This window comes from Protopterus annectens, chromosome 12.part0, assembly GCF_019279795.1.
Source record: "Protopterus annectens isolate FY-2018-M chromosome 12.part0, PAN1.0, whole genome shotgun sequence".
NCBI lineage: Eukaryota > Metazoa > Chordata > Ceratodontiformes > Protopteridae > Protopterus > Protopterus annectens.
In genome coordinates this window covers 1,348,850,274-1,348,873,072 of record NC_056746.1, presented here as the reverse complement: position 1 = coordinate 1,348,873,072, position 22,799 = coordinate 1,348,850,274, and the positions used below count along the sequence as shown (strand labels likewise).

Genomic DNA, 22,799 nt, shown 5'->3' with positions numbered 1-22,799 from the left:
CACCGGTAAGTTGTAAATATGGTTCCCCGTCAAAAATAGACGTGTCAATACTGCTTCAAGAAGCACACAAATATTTTCAATTTCTCTTCCGTACATTTTTACTTCATTATTTAAGAAATTACGTATAGCATTCACTCCATAACTATTAGGTATAACTGTAAATAGTGAGGTAATATCAAGAGATGCCATAATATACACTTTAAACTCATTACTCTGATGCCAATTATGCAAATTATCTAAAAAATCATTAGTATCCTTTAATACAGTAGAGCACTTTTCCATATATTTTCCTAGTACACTTTGTAAATACTTCGAAATAGGCTCCGTTATCCAACCACCCCCTGACACTATAGGTCTCAGTGGTGGATTAATAAGATCTTTATGTATTTTGGGGATACCATAAATTTGGGGGATTCTTGGACATGGCACAGTCAAATAGTTAAACAACTCAATACTCAAATCATCACAAAGTTGTAACTCGTATATTATCATATTGACTTCTGCTATTTGCTTTTGCATTTCAGGAAAAGACACTTTTCTAAAAGTACTGTCTTCATTTAGCATTTGCTTAAAATTTGCAAAATATAAATCTTTTTCCATTACAACAACCCCACCCCCTTTATCTGCTTGTTAGATAATTAGAAGTTATGTACTTACCATAACGTTCCATCTGAGTAGGTGTATTCATTTGTCTGCAACCTGTGGGTTATGGATCTGATATCGGATCCAAACCGGCATGGTTTTCCAGCTATGGATCCGAGCTCTCAGCTCCTCCCCTCACCCATAATGCCCTGCTCTCCCTACATGACCTCAGATCGAGTTTGCCATAAATCAAAATACCCTAGAAAGGGTAACACGTAATATGCAGGAAACTGACAAGGCCAGGGGGATAGGAGGGCGGGATGGTTGCAGACAAATGAATACACCTACTCAGATGGAACGTTATGGTAAGTACATAACTTCTAAATCTGAAGTAGGAGATTCATTTGTCTGCAACCTGTGGGACAGAGTCCCCAGCTACCTGAATGTTGGGCGGCTGTCATGGAAGGATATTCCGGAGCACCGCGGAGCCAAAGGATGCTCTACCTCTAGATGTAATATCCAACTTATAGTGGGAAATAAAGGTATGAGATGAAGCCCAAGTGGCTGCTGAACAAATATCATCCAGAGGAATCCTAGCTTTAAAGGCCGCTGAGGTAGAGACTGACCGGGTTGAATGGGCATGTACTCCCTCCGGTGCGGGCCTCCCAGAAGCTTGATAAGCCAATAAGATGCACTGCGAAATCCAGCGTGATAAGGAGACTTTCGAAATTGGTTTACCCAAATTGAATTTAGCAAAGGAAATAAACAACTGGTCGGATTGCGTATGACCAGCTGTCCTGTTCAGATAAAATCGAAGTTGCCTGTGAACATCTAAGGAATGTAGCTTGTATTCACCTTTGTTTTGATATTTAGGAAAGAAAACAGGGAGATTAATGGATTGATTAATATTTGCTTCAGAAGCTACCTTAGGAAGAAAGGACGGGTTGGTCCTGAGGTATACACGGTCCGGATGAAAGACCAAGTAAGGAGGCTTGATAGATAAGGCTTGAAGTTCTGAAACTCTCTTGGCCGAGGTAATGGCTACTAAAAAGGCCGTCTTGAAAGATAAAAATTTTAGATCTACCGTGGCCGCAGGTTCGAAGGGGGGAGCGGTCAAGGCCTGAAGAACCAAAGAAAGGTCCCAAGGAGGAACCACTTGCTTTACAGGGGGTCTAAGAAGAAAACTACCTTTTAGGAAGATCTTACACAATTTGGCAGACATCAGTGGACTGGAGTCATGACCAATATGATAGTGAGAAATTGCCGCAAGTTGTACTTTGACCGTGGAACTGCTGGCACCATCATTAAAAAGAGTGGTTAGGAAGTCAAGCACCAGAGGAAGGGGAACTGTGAAGGGGTCTAGACCTTGCCGCTCCGCCCAAATGGAGAACCGTTTCCACTTGCTGCGGTAAACTTTCCTGGTAGATGGTTTATGAGCCGCTACCAGGATGGCCCTAACGGGAGACGAAATACCGGGAGTCCTGATTAGGAGTGGAACTGGAGCAGCCAAGCAGTTAGCTTCAGGTTGTCCTGATTTGGGGTTGATAGATGGGACGGGTGAGATATCAGATCCGGAATGGGATCTAGAATCCAAGGTGGATTCACTGAGTGAGACCTTAGGAACGGGAACCAGATCTGTCGAGGCCAGAATGGGGCAATGAGAATCATTCTGCACCCCAACCGAGAGGCTTTCTGAAGAACTTGGAGCATCAGAGGCAAAGGAGGGTAAGCGTAAAGAAGACCGGGAGGCCAAGCATGCACCAGAGCGTCTCTTGGGGTATCTCCGGGAGGAGGGATTAGAGCGAAAAAACTGTCGCACTTGGTGTTTGAGGGAGATGCAAAAAGATCGCAACAAGGAGTTCCCCACCGTGCGAAGATGCGTTTCGCTACTTGGGGTGAGAATGGTGCGACTGAGCTTGTCCGCAAGAATGTTGGACCGACCCGGAATATGCGTTGAGATGAGAAAGCGGTTGGTGGAGATTGCCCATTCCCACACTCTCATGGCTTCTCGACAAAGAGGGTAACACCTGGTTCCTCCCTGTTTGTTGATGTACCAGACGACAGACATGTTGTCCGACTGAATTGCAATAGTTCCCAAGTGAAGAAAGGCCTGTAGTGCTTGCAATGCTAAGAGCACTGCTCTCATCTCTAGAACATTGATATGCAGTAAGGTCTCTGAATCGTTCCACGTGCCTTGGACCGTCCAGCCTGCAAAATGCCCCCCCCCCCACCCGAGGCGGGAGGCATCCGTGGTCACCGTGGCGAGAGGGGGAGAAGCACAAAAGGGGCGGCCTCCGTGGAGATCCTGTGAGTGGAGCCACCTCAAGAGGGACCGCTTGCAAGCATTGCTGATCGCAATGGGATGATGCATAGGAAGAGCAAGATAAGACCACTGAACTAGGAGTGTCCATTGAAGGACCCGCATATTGAACCTGGCGAGAGGTAGAAGAGCTATCGCTGCTGCCATGGACCCTAGAGCCCTCGGGACCAATTCTGCCGGAACTGAGCTGGAGTGGAGGATGGCCCGCACCTGGAGCTGTAGATTCTGAACTCTGTCCGCAGTGAGGAAGGCTCTTAACTGTCTCGTGTCTAACGTGGCACCTATAAAATCTATGAATTGCGTAGGGGCTAGGTTGGATTTTTCTGCATTTATTGTGATGCCCAGGCGGGGAGCTAGATGGAGAAAGGAGTCTCGCGCCAATAACAGTAGATGCCTTGTTGGGGCGGTGAGGAGCCAGTCGTCCAGATATGGGAAGACCTGTACCTCCTGAAGCCTCAGGTGGGCCGCTACCACTGCTAATACTTTGGCGAACACCATGGGGGCTGTGGTGAGACCAAAGGGAAGGACCCTGAATTGGTAGTGACTGGCTCCCAGCCGGAAGCGAAGAAACCTCCTGGAGTGTCTGTCCATTAGAATGTGGTAGTACGCATCCTTGAGGTCTATAGAGCACATCCAGTGATTTTCTCCCAGAAGGGGGAGAATGGACTGCAAGGTAACCATTCGGAACTTCTCCTTGGGAACTGCCAGGTTTAAGAGTGACAGGTCTAATATTGGTCTTAGGTCCCCCGTCTTTTTTGGCACTAAAAAGAACCTGGAGTAGAACCCTGATCCGATCTGGTCTTGGGGGACGGGCTGGATGGCTCTTTTCTTCAGCAGATGGCCAATTTCTGCCAAAGCGGCCTCCCACTGACCGGGTGGAATGTCGGGGAGGGACTTCAATTTTGGGATGTGATGAAATGGAATGAGGTATCCTCTGAATATGATGCGGAGGACCCAGCGGTCTGATGTTATGGACTCCCATGCCGCTAGGTGCTCCGAGAAACGTCCCCCGACTGCCTCCAGAGTGGAGCAGCTGGGCAACCCTTCAGGGCTGCTGCGCGGGCCGTTCAGAGAAAGGTTCTCTGGACCCGAAGTTCCTGGGAGCCCCTCTGCCCCTGGGGCGGCGTCCTCCCTGTCCTCCTCTGCCACGGAAGGACTGGTTGTCCAGAGCAGGTTGGGACTGCTGCGACTTCCTGAACCACATCTTCTTTTGGCCCTTTTGGTTCCTAGAATAGGACCTCTGGGGCACAGAGAAGCGGATTCCGACGGCAGACAGCGTCTTCCCATCCTTCTTGCTCTGGGTCAAAGTATCGCGAACAGTTTTGCCAAAAAGGGCAGAACCATCGAAGGGAGCGTTCGCGAATGACGCCTTGAAGGGCTCTGTGAAATCGCAATGGCGGAGCCAGGCCTGACGTCTAGTAACTAGGCCTACCCCTGCAGCTCTAGCAGCTCCCTCCGTAGCATGGGACAGTAACCGCATAGAGGAATTAGTCACGGACCTGAGAGTGGCCATACGGGTGGAGTGCAACAGTTTGTCCTCCTCCGACATGGACGCTGGGGGGGATGCAGCGTATTCCTTGATAAGATCGCGCTGCATCCTGATCACATGTGCCAAGTAGTTTAGCGCCCTCACTGAAAAGGTCGCTGAACTAAACATTCGCTTCCCCAAGCGGTCCATCATCCGAGACTCCTTGCTCGGAGGATGGACTGAGGGACTCTCCTGGGCAAGTTTCCTCTTGGTGGCTGCAGCCGTCAACATGGCATCTACCGGAGGCCCCTTGCTCCAGTGGGCACGGTCTGCTGGGGGACTAAGGATGCAGTCTGGCCTTTTGGGGATTGGCTCCACGGTGTCCGGTTCCTTCCACGCCCTGGTGGTAATTAGGTCCACCAGGGGGTCGGCAGGAGGGGACACCCAAGAGGTAGATGGGCCCGCTTCAAATGCCTCCAAGAACACTGACTCGTCCGAGGAAGACTTGGGGGCAGACCACCCCCCCCCTTATGCGAAGCATTTCCATGATGTCTCCAAAGGAGGCATCCTCGGGGGGTGATCTTGGGGAGCCTTCCCCTTCCTCCAAATCCGTGTCTTCTGTGAGAGACTCGGGGGAGTCGATGTGCCTCCTTTTACACGTATGCTTGCGAGGTGCATCCTCAAGGGGGCTGTCCGAGGAACCCTCGCAAGCGGTGTCCTGTTCCAATGGAACAGCTTGGGGCAATGGAGCGGGCTGTCCCAGTGGCCGGATGGTGGAAGCCTGACCCAGTGCAGATGGAGCGCGGGAAGGAGCTGAAGCAAGTGCCGGGGTCCAGAATCCCTCAACAGGGCCCTCTCCACTACATCAAAAGGCGAGGGGGAGCCAACCTCGACCAAAGGATCCGATAATCGGCTCCCCCTCGGATCCGAAGAGTGGATCGGAGCCGGCGCCGAGGCATTCGGATCCGAGGGGGCAGTGCGCTCAGACACCGACGGCGCCAAAGGAACACTAATCCCCCCAGATCCGAAGCTCAGATCCAGGCTCCGAGAGGTCGGATCCGAAGCACTCGAGGGCAGGGTCGGATCCGAAGTACCTAGTACTATCGGCACTGACCCACCCCCGGCTCCGAAGCTGCTCGGCTCCAATCGTTCCGAACCCGGGTAGCGGGTCGGAGAAGGAGCTACAGGTTTGAAAAAAGGGGTCGAGCTCCCCCCCAGAGGGGGGGGCAGGAGCACTCCCATCTGCATCTGGGCCTGGATGAACCTTTTCATCATCCGGTCCAGATCAGCGTCAGATCAGATAAACTATATGTAGATTTCGACGAGGCTACCGAGGTAGGCCTTGAGTGCCTCCTCGATAGCCTCGACGGAGATCGGGTCTCCTCCTCCTCAGGTCCCGGTGAGAAGCAGACTGGAGACCGGAGCCGAGGAGGGGAACAGACGGTAGACAAGGAGGCCGGAGGAGAAGCCCGCTTGGCAGGCGGGGCCGAAACAGAGGTCTCGGCCCGCCACTTATGGTGCTTCTCTCTCCGGTCCTTTTTTCTTGCTTCCCTCTCCTCCAAACCACTAGAGTGAGGTTGAGTCCCAGGAGGGGGAGCAGGAGAGGAGGGAACCGAAGACACGGTACCCCCTGAAGGAATGGTAGCCGAAGCCGTGTCCGGGGGCAGAAGTCCCGCCAGGACCAGCTTCGACCTCCGCTCCTTCAATGCCCTGGGGTTGAACCCTGCACAAATGGAACATCCAGAAGTGAGGTGTTCAACCCCAAGGCGACAAGACAGTGTGGCCATCAGCAGGAGAAAGCTTATGGCCACACTCGGAGCACTTCGAAAAGAAAGCCTTAGGGGCTTCAGACATTCTAAGGTTTTTTTTTTTTTTTTTTTTTTTTTTAATAATAAGTGCTAACTAGCCACAAAGAAAAAAACACAGGCCCAAACACACACTACGCACCAGTGAGGGGAGGGATAAATAAAAGTTATAAAAGTTATTAAAAAACTTTAAATTTTTAACTTAAAAGATAGGGAACCTAACACTTCCACACAAAACTGACTAAAAACTTTAAATTTAAACGCTTGTAAATACAAGAATAGACACTTAGCTAAAGAGCTCTAAAATCCAGTCTGGTCACCAGCGCGGCAAACTAGATCTGAGGTCATGTAGGGAGAGCAGGGCATTATGGGTGAGGGGAGGAGCTGAGAGCTCAGATCCATAGCTGGAAATCCATGCCGGTTCGGATCCGATATCGGATCCATAACCCACAGGTTGCAGACAAATGAATCTCCTACTTCAGATCTATATTATCACAAGCTTGCAGTTCTTTTAGGGCTAGATGTTCAGGATACGTTATATTATATACCCTCTTACTTTAATTTTTCCTATAGTACAAACGTAACTCATGTTCTACAACATTAGAAAAGGCAGTTAGAATAGGGCATAGATCTGGTGAAAACACAGTTAATTTCCTACATGTAGGTGTAGGTACATCAGTACTTTTAAAAATAAGTTTAAGACTAACTTGTCGCAAAAACAATTTCAAGTCTGTTATGGCTTGAACAACATTGTCCATTGTATTAAGAATAAATTTCAGTCCCTTACTTAGAATCGATATCTGTGCCTCAGTCAGCTTAACCTTAGAGAGATTTACAGTACCTTTTATCATTCTCACTGCCACCTGGTTATCTTGTTTTGAGCAACCGGACTGTTGTACTTTCTCTTTCCCACCACGCCACGTTATTGCTGCTGTTGAAAGTTCTTTAGCGACGATTGTAGCATGATCTTTTCTGGCTTCTTTAAACAAAAAGGGAAAAAGATGTGATTTCCTTTTGAACGTTCTTTTTGCAGAGATCTCTGCTACTATCCACATTACTAGGCGCCATCTTTTCTTTAACTTTGGCACGCACTACGTCATCCTTCCTAGCGTCAACAACGCTTACTGGGGAACTCAACCCAGTGTCTCCACTCTCCTTATTAATTAAAGGCGCAGAGTCAACATTCAACGTAGAAAGCAGCACATTTTTCCTAGCTGAAACGCTACAGTTAATTGCTGGATTTGGCAATTCATTTGGTACTTCAAAAGTATCTAATTGATCCAAATGATTAATTTTCTTGTCTCAATTTAGGACTTGCATTCTATTTTTATGAGGCAACAAATATTTTTCATTATTATTCTTTGGCCACGAGAAGTTATGATTATGTTTAAAGTCATTAATGTCTCTCTGCAATTTATTCTTTTTCCACTGCTGTAATTTCACATCCAGGGCATTAATTCGAGACAAATTCTGATATACATCAGACAGTTCATCATAACATGGCATACTAATTATATCATTCTCGAGCACATCTATTTCTTCCAAAAGCTTATTCTCAATGGGTTAAAAAAAAGTGTTCATTAACCTCATATAGTCTACACTCAATTTCAGATTCAGCTGTTGCCACTGCATTAACAGTTCATTATAAGTATTGGCATAAGAGGGCATTTTAAGTATTCTTAACCCTCTAGGTACAATGCCCAACTCTAAATATGCCTGAAAGCTCAATCTTTGCCACTGAAGCTGTTTGAAAGTCTGCACTTTCTTTTCTAATATTATTAAATGTTCTTTAAACTCCTCCGTTGTCCAGTCTACTGCTACCTGTGTAGGAGTTACATCCAGCGTCAGCTTTAACAGTGGATTTTCTTGCAGTTGTAACAATCTTCTCACCGAATCATTCGACTCTCTTCCAGTTACCTCCATAACTATAATAACCAAGACCACCACAGGTTGGCTGAAGCTCTCCTTGTCAAATATGGTGTTAACAGCATACACCAAAAGAGATTTTTTAACTAAAAGACAATGGTGTCACTGCTCGATATATACAACAACTCTAAAACACACCAAACACTTTATTGCAAAGCTTTCGGGTCTACACCCTTCATCAGTACAAATCAACTAGAATCATTCAGTATTTAAATAGGAGATACAAGTAAGTCACATGCTTCAGCCCACCTATCACTCTGTTTAACAATCAAAACTTAAAGGAACCATTTACATAAAATATAATACAGTTCATAAATATATTTAAAATAACAGTTATGTAAAACTATATGCCTACATTGTCTTCAAAGGCATATTACATACATAAATACATATACTCATATACACACACACACATATATATATATATATATATATATATATATATATATATATATATATAAAAATAAAAAATATAAAAATATACGTACATACACATATACACACACACATTCACACCCTTACACACACACATACATACACACACCATATTACAAAACTAATTTACAGCTTCTCTCTTCGTCTTTTCATTAATACTGGTTTTAAACTAACAGCATTATTTAAACCAGGACTCATAGCCTGTAGTCTAATAATCCATTCAAATTCTTTAAGCTCCAACAGACTATTCATATATCACCTTTCCTTATACTCATTTGTACTATATCTAGTACCCTGAATTTAAACTTATGCTGTTCGCCCTTATCCAAAATATGCTTACTCAACGCACTTGTTATTACTTTCCTTCTTGTATCTGATTTATGCTCTACAATCCTTTCCTTCAGCTTCCTGGTCGTCTTGCCTGCATAGAAGGATACACATGATGTACAAGTAGCCAAATAGACCACTTGTATTACATTACAAATTGTCAAAACCTTTGAAACATAAACTTCTCCAGTTATCGGGTGCTTAAACAAATCATCACCCTCATATAAATCATTACAGCAGGGGCAACAGCTGAATCTGAAATTGAGTGCAGACTATATAAGGTTAATGAACACTTTTTTGAGCCCATTGAGAATAAGCTTTTGGAAGAAATAGATGTGCTCGAGAATGATATAATTAGTATGCCATGTTATGATGAACTGTCTGATGTATATCAGAATTTGTCTCGAATTAATGCCCTGGATGTGAAATTACAGCAGAGGAAAAAGAATAAATTGCAAAGAGACATTAATGACTTTAAACATAATCATATCTTCTCGTGGCCAAAGAATAATAATGAAAAATATTTGTTGCCTCATAAAAATAGAATGCAAGTCCTAAATAGAGACAAGAAAATTAATCATTTGGATCAATTAGATACTTTTTAAGTACCAACTGAATTGCCAAATCCAGCAATTAACTGTAGCGTTTCAGCTAGGAAAAATGTGCTGCTTTCTACGTTGAATGTTGACTCTGCGCCTTTAATAAGGACAGTGGAGACACTGGGTTGAGTTCCCCAGTAAGCGTTGTTGACGCTAGGAAGGATGACGTAGTGCACGCCAAAGTTAAAGAAAAGATGGCGCCTAGACTAGTAATGTGGATAGTAGCAGACATCTCTGCAAAAAGAACGTTCAAAAGGAAATCACGTCTTTTTCCCCTTTTTGTTTAAAGAAGCCAGAAAAGATAATGCTACAATCGTCGCTAAAGAACTTTCAACAACACCAACATCAGCAACAACCTGGCATGGTGGGAAAGAGAAAGTACAACAGTCCAGTTGCTCAAAACAAGATAACCAGGTGGCAGTGAGAATAATTAAAGGTACTGTAAATCTCTCTAAGGTTAAGCTGACTGAGGCACAGATATCGATTCTAAGTAAGGGACTGAAATTTATTCCTAATACAATGGACAATGTTGTTCAAGCTATAACAGACTTGAAATTGTTTTTGCGACAAGTTAGTCTTAAACTTATTTTTAAAAGTACTGATGTACCTACACCTATATGTAGGAAATTAACTGTGTTTTCACCAGATCTATGCCCTATTCTAACTGCCTTTTCTAATTTAGAACATGAGTTACGTTTGTACTATAGGAAAAATTAAAGTAAGAGGGTATATAATATAACGTATCCTGAACATCTAGCCCTAAAAGAACTGCAAGCTTGTGATAATATAGTTATCTAACAAGCAGATAAAGGGGGTGGGGTTGTTGTAATGGAAAAAGATTTATATTTTGCAAATTTTAAGCAAATGCTAAATGAAGACAGTACTTTTAGAAAAGTGTCTTTTCCTGAAATGCAAAAGCAAATAGCAGAAGTCAATATGATAATATACGAGTTACAACTTTGTGATGATTTGAGTATTGAGTTGTTTAACTATTTGACTGTGCCATGTCCAAGAATCCCCCAAATTTATGGTATCCCCAAAATACATAAAGATCTTTAACAAACCTACAATCATCTCTCAAAGCCAAACTGTCCTCTTGCTACAATAAAATAGCCAGATTTGCCACCAGCAACAAATCATCAACCCATCACTGTATACCTCTTCACAAACTCAACTGGCTAGAACTCCCCAACTACCTTTCCTATACTCAGCTTACCTATGTCCATAAACTCATATTCCAACCATACCTCTGTCCCTCCCTCTCAACTACCTTTAAAATGCACCACACCCAAAGACTTCTAAGATCAAACAATCAAAACCTTATTGAGGTTTACAGACCCCTCCGCACCCCAGGACAAAACCTCCTGTCCTTCTCACTAGCTCGCTCATGGAACTCCCTACCCCCCTCCATTCGTACTACCACTAGCCTCTCATACTTTAAAAAACAACTTCATTGTCATCTAACATCAGCATGGCAATGCTCCTGCTCCCATCCCCCATAGCCTACTGTCCACTCTTCTTCTCTTTCCCCTTCTTACAAATCCCAAATAGACATTTCAAGCTTGCTTGTAGTATATATTTTCCCTACTTATACCCAACAATCTCCTAGCCTACTGCATATAACTTACTATCAGCCTACTGCATCTAACTACCTATCAGCCTACTGCATCTAACTACCTATAAAAAAAACAATTTTACATTAAATACTATTGCATGTATTACTTTTGATTAAAATATATTTGACCTGATTATAACCTGAAATTGTATAATGTTTACTCTGTAATCATCAAGTAATCTATGTGTGGAACTTAATCTTTGTATAATCTGTATGTGGAGCTTTTCTCCCCAGGACTCCATTGAAAATGGGTTCCTTGGGCCCAATGGACTATCCTGGTTAAACAACTGCAAATAAATAAATAAATAAATAAATAAATCTTATTAATCCACCACTGAGACCTATAGTGTCAGGGGGTGGTTGGATAACGGAGCCTATTTCGAAGTATTTACAAAGTGTACTAGGAAAATATATGGAAAAGTGCTCTACTGTATTAAAGGATATTAATGATTTTTTAGATAATTTGCATAATTGGCATCAGAGTAATGAGTTTAAAGTGTATATTATGGCATCTCTTGATATTACCTCACTATTTACAGTTATACCTAATAGTTATGGAGTGAATGCTATACGTAATTTCTTAAATAATGAAGTAAAAATGTACGGAAGAGAAATTGAAAATATTTGTGTGCTTCTTGAAACAGTTTTGACACATAATGTCTTTATTTTTGACGGGGAACCATATTTACAACTTACCGGTGTAGCGATGGGTACTCCCGTTGCTAACACATATGCGAACTTGGTTTTATATGAATGGGAGAAGAGTGTAATATTAAATAAGGAAAATGGAATGAACGAGAAGGTGTTGTTCTACAAGAGATTTGTAGATGATTGTTTTTTGATATGGGATGGTTCCCTGTTGGAATTAGAAGATTATGTACAGTACTTGAATGCATCCACTGAATTCCTAAAATTTAAGATGGATGCATCAGGTCAGAATATAAATTATTTGGATGTACATTTATTTAAGAATGGAAATAGACTAGAGTCAGTGGTGTATAGGAAGGAAGTGGATGCCTTGAGGTACATAAATAGGAATAGTATGCATGCTCCACATACCTTTAAAGGAATAGTGAAGGCACAATTAACAAGAATGAGTAAATTAAATACAGTTAACAATAGTTTTATAGAACAAGCTAGAATTATGTTGCAAGAGTTACAGAAAAGTGGCTATTCAAAACGAATTGTAGATGTGGCTTATGAAGAGGTGCTGAAAGAAAGAAGGGTTAAATATAAACCTATCTTAAGAGGGGGATTAGAGAAGAATGAAAGGGATGTACGTAAGGATGGCAAAATAGTTAGATACCTCACTACGTATAATCTAAATACAAATAATGTATGTAAAATAATAGAGAAAAATTGGCCCATTCATTTGGCTATGCCTACAGAAATTTGGAAACATTAAAACAAAAACTTTGTTATAAGGAATTTAAATTAAAACCTGAAAAAGTGGGGTACGCAGTAGGAACAAGAAAATGTTATAATTGTTCCTGCTGTAATGATTTATATGAGGGTGATGATTTGTTTAAGCACCCGATAACTGGAGAAGTTTATGTTTCAAAGGTTTTGACAATTTGTAATGTAATACAAGTGGTCTATTTGGCTACTTGTACATCATGTGTATCATTCTATGTAGGCAAGACGACCAGGAAGCTGAAGGAAAGGATTGTAGAGCATAAATCAGATACAAGAAGGAAAGTAATAACAAGTGCGTTGAGTAAGCATATTTTGGATAAGGGCGAACAGCATAAGTTTAAATTCAGGGTACTAGATATAGTACAAATGAGTATAAGGAAAGGTGATATATGAATAGTCTGTTGGAGCTTAAAGAATTTGAATGGATTATTAGACTACAGGCTATGAGTCCTGGTTTAAATAATGCTGTTAGTTTAAAACCAGTATTAATGAAAAGACGAAGAGAGAAGCTGTAAATTAGTTTTGTAATATGGTGTGTGTATGTAAGTGTGTGAATGTGTGTATGTATATTTTTATATATATATATATGTGTGTGTGTGTAATATATATATATATATATATATATATATATATATATATTTATGTATGTATGTGTGCATATGAGTATATGTATTTATGTATGTAATATGCCTTTGAAGACAATGTAGGCATATAGTTTTACATAACTGTTATTTTAAATATATTTATGAACTGTATTATATTTTATGTAAATGGTTCCTTTAAGTTTTGATTGTTAAACATAGTGATAGGTGGGCTGAAGCATGTGACTTACTTGTATCTCCTATTTAAATACTGAATGATTCTAGTTGATTTGTACTGATGAAGGGTGTAGACCCGAAAGCTTTGCAATAAAGTGTTTGGTGTGTTTTAGAGTTGTTACTGAAAGAACCCACACTGTGATAGTAGCAGACTCCAAAGACCAGTGACAAGTGGAGTACCACAGGGTTCAGTCCTGGGTCCTCTCCTGTTTGGTATCTACTTCTCTGAAGTACAGGCTAACACAGAAGGTCTTTGGCTAACTAAATTCCTAGATGACTGCAAACTAGGAGCCATAATTGAAACTCCTAACTATGTGGACATCCTACAAAAGGGCCTCACTGAGACAGATGCCTGGTGTCAAAGACATGGTCTCAAGCTCAATGCCAAAAAGTGCATTGTCATCCCCTTTGGTAAAAACTCTGTACCCATGAACTACCACATAGGCGGTAGTCTACTTAACACCGAAAGTGTGATAAGAGACCTTGGGACACAGGTGGACAGTAGTCTCTCCTTTGATAATCACATCGCCACAGTGGTCAGGAAATCCTTCTATGTGGCACACCTCATCACAAAAGGTTTCTCATCCAGAAAAAAAGAGGTCATTTTTTTCCCCTCTACTCATCACTCATTAGACCCATTATAGAGTGCAACGCCCTTTTTGGTATGTACCTCACAAGACATCTACAACAACTGGAAAGGCTGCAAAAATACCTCACAAAGAGGATTACTGGCCTCAAACAGATGCCTTACACAGACCGTCTCAAAAACCTCCAGCTTTACTCCGTCACATATCGCCTGCTCAGAGGCGATCTCTGCCTAACACACACAGCTACGGCAAACCCAGAGCTGCTGGACATGCTCCACTTAAAGAAATCCCAATCCCTCTGAGCTACACGCTCTAGAGACCTAAACCTTGTCACCACAATAAACAGAACATGCTGGAGGGATGGATTCTGTCCCAAAGACTTCCCATACTCTTGAACAGACTACCCTATCTATGTCAAACAGAGCTCCTCATTAGCACTCTTCAAGAAAAATCTTGATGATTGGATGGGTAATAGGAAATTCACCATGGGGATCACTTCTGTGGTTCTGCTTGACAGGGGCACAGGAAAATAATTTTCTTGGGTGGCGAAAGCCAGGGTACCTTTTTGGCTAGACTTGTTTAGGCCCTAGGGCCAATAGCCTAGTACCTACCTATAGAGGTACTGCTAATTGCTAGAAAGAGAGTCATCCAGCCAGTCCCGGCAGACCAGACAGGATTCGGAACTTACTCAAGATTCTTTTTGGTTCCAAAGAAAACAGGGGACTGGAGGCCCAATTTGGATCTCAGCAGACTCAACCAATTTGTGAGAAAAGAGAAGTTCCAAATGGTCACTCTACAATCCATACTCCCGTTTCTAGGGAAGGACAATTGGATGTGCTCGATCGATCTCAAGGATGCATACTACCACATAAAGATGGCCAGGCCATCCAGAGATCACCTGCGTTTCCGACTGGGAGCCAATCATTATCAATTCTGAGCTCTGTCCTTTGGTCTCGCTACAGCCCCCAGAGTGTTCACCAAGTGCATGGCAGTAGTCACGGCTCACCTGAGGCGTCTAGGATTCCAGGTGTTTCTGTATTTGGACGATTGGCTCCTTACCTCCACCACCAGGCATCAACTTCTTCAAGCGAGAGAGGCTACTCTGACACTCTGCGATCAGCTTGGTGTTAGTCAACTTCGAAAAGTCTGCTTTGTTGCCATTGCAGCATATCGTTTTTATCAGGACAGAATTAGACACGTCAACCATCACTCTTCGTCTTACACCAGAAAGAACTTGTATTCTTCGCCAACACATCATGTCCCTGATATCAAATTACAGAGCACCAGCTGCAGAGGTATTTAAAGTTCTAGGATTGATGGCGGCAGCTATTTTAGCAATCCCATTACCAAAGATATATATGAGAATCCTTCAATGACTTCTATTCACGCAATGGTCTTACCAAGAACTTCCAATGAGTCACATGATCCTGATAATGAATTCCTGCAAGAAGGATCTTCAGTGGTGGTTGACGTCTCTTCATATCACAATAGGGACGTCCCTTCATGCTTCCCCCTCCAGTTGCCACTGTGACCACGGACGCTTCCCTGATAGGGGGGGGGGGTTTCAGGGAAAGACTGCCCAAGGCACATGGACAGATCAAGAATCACATCTGCATATCAATGTCCTGGAGATGAGAGCAGTACTTCTAGCGTTGCAATACTTTCAGGACACTCTTCATCTAGGGACAATTGCAATACAGACAGACATGTCAGTGGTCTGGTACCTGAACAAGCAAGGTGGGACCAAGTCTTATCCCCTTTGCCGAGAAGCCCTCAGAGTATGACAGTGGGTAGTGTCATCCCAGCCCTTTCTGTTAGCAACGCACATCCCGGGCAAATCCAATGTCATAGCAGACAGACTGAGCAGAGCAATTTTATTGCCCCACGAATGGTCCTTAAACAAGAGATTCCGGACAGGATTTTCTGCAAATGGGGCCAGCCTTCCTACGACCTGTTCGCCAGTCACATCAACAACAAATGCAGAAGCTATTTTGCCCTGATTCCCATGACAGGTCACTCCTCGAGGGATGCTCTTGTCCACGATTGGCCCCCGGGTCTCCTCTACGCATTTCCACCAATCCCCCTGATACCCATATTCTTACAGAAAGCAAAGTCGCTGAGATGGACGATCATCCTTATAGCCCCTCATTGGCCTCGGCAGATTTGGTTCCCGTTTCTTTACCATCACATTCTGGAAGATCCATGGATCCTGGACCCGGTTCCGGACTTGTTGACACATCCGTCAAGGGATCTTCATCCATCCTTGCAGACACTGAAGCTAACCGCTTGGCTGCTCCAATTCTCCGCATAGTCAGGCTCTATAATCTTTCCGATGATACTAGTAAAATTTTGTTGGCTTCCCATAAACCTTCCACTAGAAAATTGTATCATTGTAAGTGGAAGAGATTTTCCATTTGGGCTTCTTCCCACAACATTGACCCTTACCAAGCGCCATTGGCTTCTATCTTACAATTCTTGACAGAAATCTTCAACAAAGGAGCAGCGGCTGCTGTGGTGCAAGTGCAATTAGCTGCTATATCCAATTTCCATCTCAGAATCGATGGTTTGAATATTATGGCTCACCAATTGTCTAAGGCTTTTCTAAAAGGTTCTTTTCACGTGAGGCCTCCAGTGAAGACACCTTATTCCCCCTGGAATTTGAATTTTATGTTATCTCGTATCATTCTTCCTCCTTTTGAGCCTGCATCATCTTGTGAACTAAAATTTCTGTCATGGAAAACTATCATCTTAGTAGCCATGACTTCAGCTCGCAGAGTGTCAGAGCTCCAAGCCCTATCCATCAAGTCCCCCTATATGGTCTTCCATGCTGATAGAGTATCTCTCAGCAAAAGACATTCAAATCAGATCAGCTCTTTGTGTCTTTTTCTGAGGCCAGGAAAGGTAAACCAGTTGCTAAAACAAACCTAAGTGGCTGTTGGATTGCATCACCTACACATATTCTTGTCATAACATACCCTTGTCTAGTAAGGTAAAGGCTCATTCAACCAGAGCAGTTTCTATCTCTTTAGCCTTTCAAGCCAAATTACCTTTGGACAACATCTGTACAGCAGCCACATGGTCTAAACCTCACACTTTTATAACTCATTACAAAGTGGATAAGGCCTCCAGGGACAGGGCTTCATTTGGTTCTATGGTCCTGAAGAGTGTACTTCCGTGAGCTACCCAAGATCAGGGTGCTGGGGACGCTACCCATCAGTGAAGAATGAACGACGAGATTGAACCACTTCACATAAAGAAGTTATGTACTCACCATAACGTTCCATACGAGTTGTTCCATCTCGCCTTCATTCTCACGACCCTCCCTCCTTCCCCTTCCTGGCTGGCAGTTGACCTGGGGGCTTTCATCCTGGTTTTTCAATGTGTCTTCATTCCTAGGCAGAGCAATTATTGTACTTCTATATGGTACGCAGCAAACAAGATCTGAGGTAATTCCAGCAGTGCATTGTGGGATAAGGGGTTGGGTCTCGAGCTACTGGAGAACTTTGAGCTTGCTAGTCGGCTGTGTCGGAGCCGAGGATCGGCTCCGAACCCATCAGTGAAGAATGAAGGCGAGATGGAAAAACTCACATGGAACATTATGATGAGTACATAACGACTTTTTTCTTTGATTGGCACAGAAAAGGTTGGGATAATGGCAGAATAGGATTCCATGATATTCAGGTGTATGCTACTTCAATTGTAAAAGTTATAGGGTTGTGGTTAAATACATGTTACGATTCAAAAATGTAAGTAAAAAAATATTTTTTTAATAAAGAATGCTTTTTATTCAGTCACTCTAAAAAGTAAAAAAAAAATAAGGAAGAAGAGTTAAGGTCCAAATACAGTCAAGATTCTGAGAAGTTAATTTTACAAATATTTGGAGACTTTGTGAACACAGCTTGATAAGATATTTAACCTAGATAAGAAATTGTTCCCCAAATTATTGGAATTATTAATAAATATCAATAATAATGTAATGAAAAATAAATCATATTTACCACAAATTTATAAAATTCTTAAGTTAGATTTCACATATTCAGACAATTCATTTTGGAAGTACTCCTCAAAAATTAATAATGAAGACTTCTTTGAAGAATACAAGAAAATAAAATCTACAGATAAAACTACATCTTCATTAAACTGGAAAATTTTGCCTTGGGAATTCTTACACAGAGCTTTTGTCTCTCCTAAAAAAAATTACAATGTTTGATGTACTGACCAGCTGTGGACATTATGTAAATAGTTATTTGTTTGTTGTATAATTGATTTCTTTATTGTTTTAAAACCAAAAAGAAAAAAGAATTACTTTATCAGTCTCTTGTATGAATGGTTAAAACTTCAAAAAGCCAATCATGGAACACACAGGGGAAGAAAGGGGTATGTAGATGAAAGCGTATGTATGTATTCATATACTAGAGTGGTCTGAGTTCAAAGCATGTAGCAAGAAAAATAAGAACACATACTCACCATTGATCATTCCGCTGCAGAGTTCACGGATATGCTGTTCACTCACCAGCTTTCCCTAAAAATAATGATACCTTTAATTATACAAGGTAACACATCAGTAATGCAGCATTTTCCATGCACAGCGTCTCAGCAATAATAACAATGCATCAAGCAAACCCTTTAATTCCTGACCATTTTTGTAAGACATAAGCTGTTAATGCTGACAATTTTTGACGTTTTTAACACCCCCCACATACACAGCAATATCTCCTGAACTGTGAGATTTTCTGCTTAAATCTGCAGGAAAAGCTAGTTGTAGAATATGATTTCAGCCAGTAAGGCAAGAAGACAGTGAATAGGTATATATCAAACTTTTTGCAAGAAATATTACACCATTTTCAGTTTTCTTTCCTGCTATGTCTCAACGAGACTCAAAATTATGTGTAGATGAAAACTGTTGTGTCTGCCTTGTATGTGTGCATGGATTTCATATATACTCAGAGATGTCAGGTAAGGGGGACAATTTCAGGGCTAAAGTATTGTATCTGCCTTGTGTATGTGCACGGATTTCATACATACACAGAGATCTGAGGTAAGGGGGACAATTTCAGGGCTAAAGTATTGTATCTGCCTTGTGTATGTGCACGGATTTCATACATACACAGAGATCTGAGGTAAGGGGTCAATTTCAGGGCTAGGAAAGTGATGAGAGGAGTACTTTAAGGGTCTGTCCTGAGTATGTTACTCTGCAGTGTGACTGCACTGGAGAACATGATCACTTTCCTTGCTGATGATACAAACAAGTGCAGCAGTAGAGGAAAGGGACAAGAATCTAGTACAGACGTTAGCAAGGTGGGCAGAAATGTAGCAGTTGAGGTTCAGTGGAAATGAATTGAAAGTACTGCAGTTAGATCACAACAAGGCTAGTATGAAGTATCAGCTTGGGGGGTGTTGAAAGTTGCTTTAACAGAGCAGGAAAAGGATCTGGGGTTGCTGATCATGACTGAGCTAGACAATCAAGAACAGAGTGAGAGGTCAGGGTTTGAAGCAGAAGAATACTGGGGTGTATCCAGAGAGAGAGAGGAATACTGGGGTGTATCCGGAGAGAGAGATTACAGAAGCAGATAGGGAATGCCTGTACTCTACAGCACCCAGACCAAAATACATAATTTTCAAAATACTGAAAACTCACTTGACAAACTCATTATACTGAAAGCTTACAATGCTGAATTTCAAAATACTAACTTGTAAACCATAGACATGCACACTAACAACACCAATGACTAACTCTTTCCAGAAATTAAAAACTACTTAGTACCCTCTTAACAGAAACAGGACGATATAAAACCAAATTAGGTGGCTGTGCCCCTCCCAACTATATATATACTAACTCCAGGACCGCACTACAGTGGGGAAAAGGGCATATACCTTTTACTTACCTTACAGTAATCTACACGCTGCCGCTACTGCTGGGAAAACACAAAACATCCGCCATATTACTTTAGATAATGTAAACAGACATACCCACATTTAGAAACACTACTTTCTACATGACTATCAGTATTCTGACAATCAGCACTATAAGTTACAGTAATTCTTTTATCACAACCAAGTTATAGGAGAAGGGAAACACACATGTCTAGGCTTACAATTCAGTATAATGAGATTCAGTCAAATGAGTTTTCAGTATTTTGAAAATTTGGTATTATGGTCTCGGTCAAATGAAATTCAGTCAAATGAGATTTTAGTCGTGAAGTAGACCCATGTGTGTGTGTATATATATATACACACACACACACACACACATATATATATATATATATATATATATATATATACACACACACACACATATATATATATATATATATATATATATATATATATATATATATATATATATATATATATATATACACACACACATATATATATATATATATATATATATATATATACACACACATATATATATATATATATATATATACACACACACATATATATATATATATATATATATATACACACACACACACACACACACGTACTGATAATTGATAAACTAATGTATACATATTAGCTAACCAAGTTAGGGGAATATCTGAATATCATTACAAGCAGTAAAGGAAATCATGTGTTGTTACTTTTATGTAAAAAGCCCAGACTTTCCAGACACAAGATATACAAAATGATTCAGAGAAGTTAGAGGAAAGAAAAATACTTCCACAAGGAAAAACTGTCACAAGCTTCAAATAAAAATTTGCGTTCATTAATACAACAGATTTTTGAAAAACAGTATATAGATCAAGAAATTTTGATCTGTTTGGAAAAAGCATCATCTGAGGAAGTGCAAAAATATAAACAAAACCTAGAGATATTTGAAAAGTATAAAAATGAAATATGGACATGGGAAAGAAAGAGATTTGATATGGTACAATACTTATGCAAAGGAGAAAGCCAAGTTAACTAATATAGAGAAGGCAGTCTCAAAGATATTTGAAGAGAAATACAGGCAAAATCATCCAGATATGGAAAATTTCACAATAAAAAAATTAATATCACAAAGATGTAATGTGAAAAAGAAAATTAGTAAAGCAGAAGTTAAAGAAATAGAAGTTGAAGTTATGGAGTGCCTGCAAATTGAAGGATTTAGTGTAGAAGGTCTAACACAGACTACATCACAGCATGATGGAGTGAGTCCCCAGAATAAGGAAAAGCAAGAAGATCAGGAGACGTGAAGAAGAAATATGGACATGGGAAAGGAAAAGAGATGTAATATGGTGTAATATTTATGTAAAGGAGAAAGCAAAACTAACCAATACAAAAAGTGCAGCACCAATGATATTTGAAGAGAAATGCAGGCAAAGGAATCCAGATGTGGAAAACTTTACAATACAAAAAATAAGAAGGCTAAGAGGAAAAGTAGCAAAAGAGATTAGTAATGGAGAAGTCAAAGAAATTGAAATTGGGGTTATGGAGAGGCTGCAAAGAGAAGGATTCAGTGTAGAAAATTGAATGCAAAAAGCACCACAAGAGGATAGAGCAATGGATATCCAAATTAAGAGGAAACCAGTGGAATGGGAAACAACTGGTCAGGTGTCATATCAAGGTATTTTGGAGCCTTCCATAGGAAACCAGTATAAACGTTCTCTTGAAGCTAGACAGCAAGGAAAGGAACAGGAAACTCTGATGCAGTCAATATTAAGGAGTGATAGGCCAGTGAGTTCCCATATGACAGAGCAACGGATGGCACAAGATGAAACTGAAGAGAAGGTACCACAGGAAGATGCTATAGAACTTTCTATAGAATGCCAGCAGGAAACTGAAAATAAGGGATGTGCTCTCAGTTTGGAAGAAAATGAGCTAAGAGAAGAGTTGCTTGATTTAATGGACATGGATAGATTTATTAACATCAATGTGAAAAATAGACTGCAGAAGGTCGATAAAACCCAAAAAGTTATAAATCTGATAAAACAAATGAACACAGTAATTAGGACTGTCCATAGAGATCAATGTGATAGAAGTAAACAGGATATATTACTGTGCTGCTAAATTAATAACTGATAAAGTTCAACCACAAGAACACAGGGTAGTGAGGGAAAGGAAGGGGAGAAATTGAATACCATCATGGAAGTATTGAATAGAGAAAACTATAAATCAATTAGGGCAAGAAGTGTCACTGTTAGAAGATTATAGAAGAGGGAACAGATCAACAAAAATAATTAGAAAGACAGATGTGATAAAAGCAATGCATTGTATTAGAACAGACCAGGATCTATCATGCACTATCGCAAATAAAATAAAAATGTCACCACAGGCGGAAAAACTTAGAAGATACACAGATAAATATAAGGGAAAAGTACAAAATAAGCAATTTATTGATGACCCAAAAAGTTTTACAGAGAATTGGGAAATAAGGTAAAAGGAATCCACCAAAAAAAGAGGAAGTAGATGCATTTTGGAGAAGTATCTATGAAGATCCTGTGGACCATAACAAAGATGCAAAATGGATAGACAAAGTAAAAGAAAGAATAAGAAGTTTAAAGGTACAGGATATGAAATGGGATGAAGTAACAGCCAGAGAGATTGAAACAAAGTTAATAAAAGCCTCTAGCTGGAAACAACAGGCCCAGATACAGTACCTAACTTTTGGTTAAAAGTATTAACATATTTGCACAAGGATTTAGCTATGAGTAAGAAAGTACAGTTGTGCACACTTATTTATTTTACATCTGTTGACTGGGCTAATCTAACTGGATACATGCCCATTTTCAGTAGAGGCCCAGGGAGATAAGCTCCAATACAGATAAATTAAAAACTTAGTAATCAATATACAAGATGACGTACAGCAACAGTGGTCCCACTCCACAAAGGTGGTGCCACAATGGACCCCAGAAACTATCGCCCTATAAGCCTGACTAACCTGGTCTGCAAAGCTATTGAGCGTATCAT

At 41.2% G+C, this 22,799-nt stretch overlaps 1 protein-coding gene across 2 annotated transcripts in view; it reads right to left on the bottom strand.

Annotated features, from left to right (window-relative positions):
• COL9A3 (collagen type IX alpha 3 chain) overlaps positions 1–22,799 on the bottom strand; it is a 727,303-nt gene that overhangs the window by 203,598 nt on the left and 500,906 nt on the right. For both annotated transcript variants that reach the window (XM_044090399.1, XM_044090400.1), the window contains exon 29: positions 18,366–18,420. In XM_044090399.1, coding sequence (XP_043946334.1) covers positions 18,366–18,420 — 55 coding nt within the window. The remainder of the gene's footprint in view (positions 1–18,365; positions 18,421–22,799) is intronic.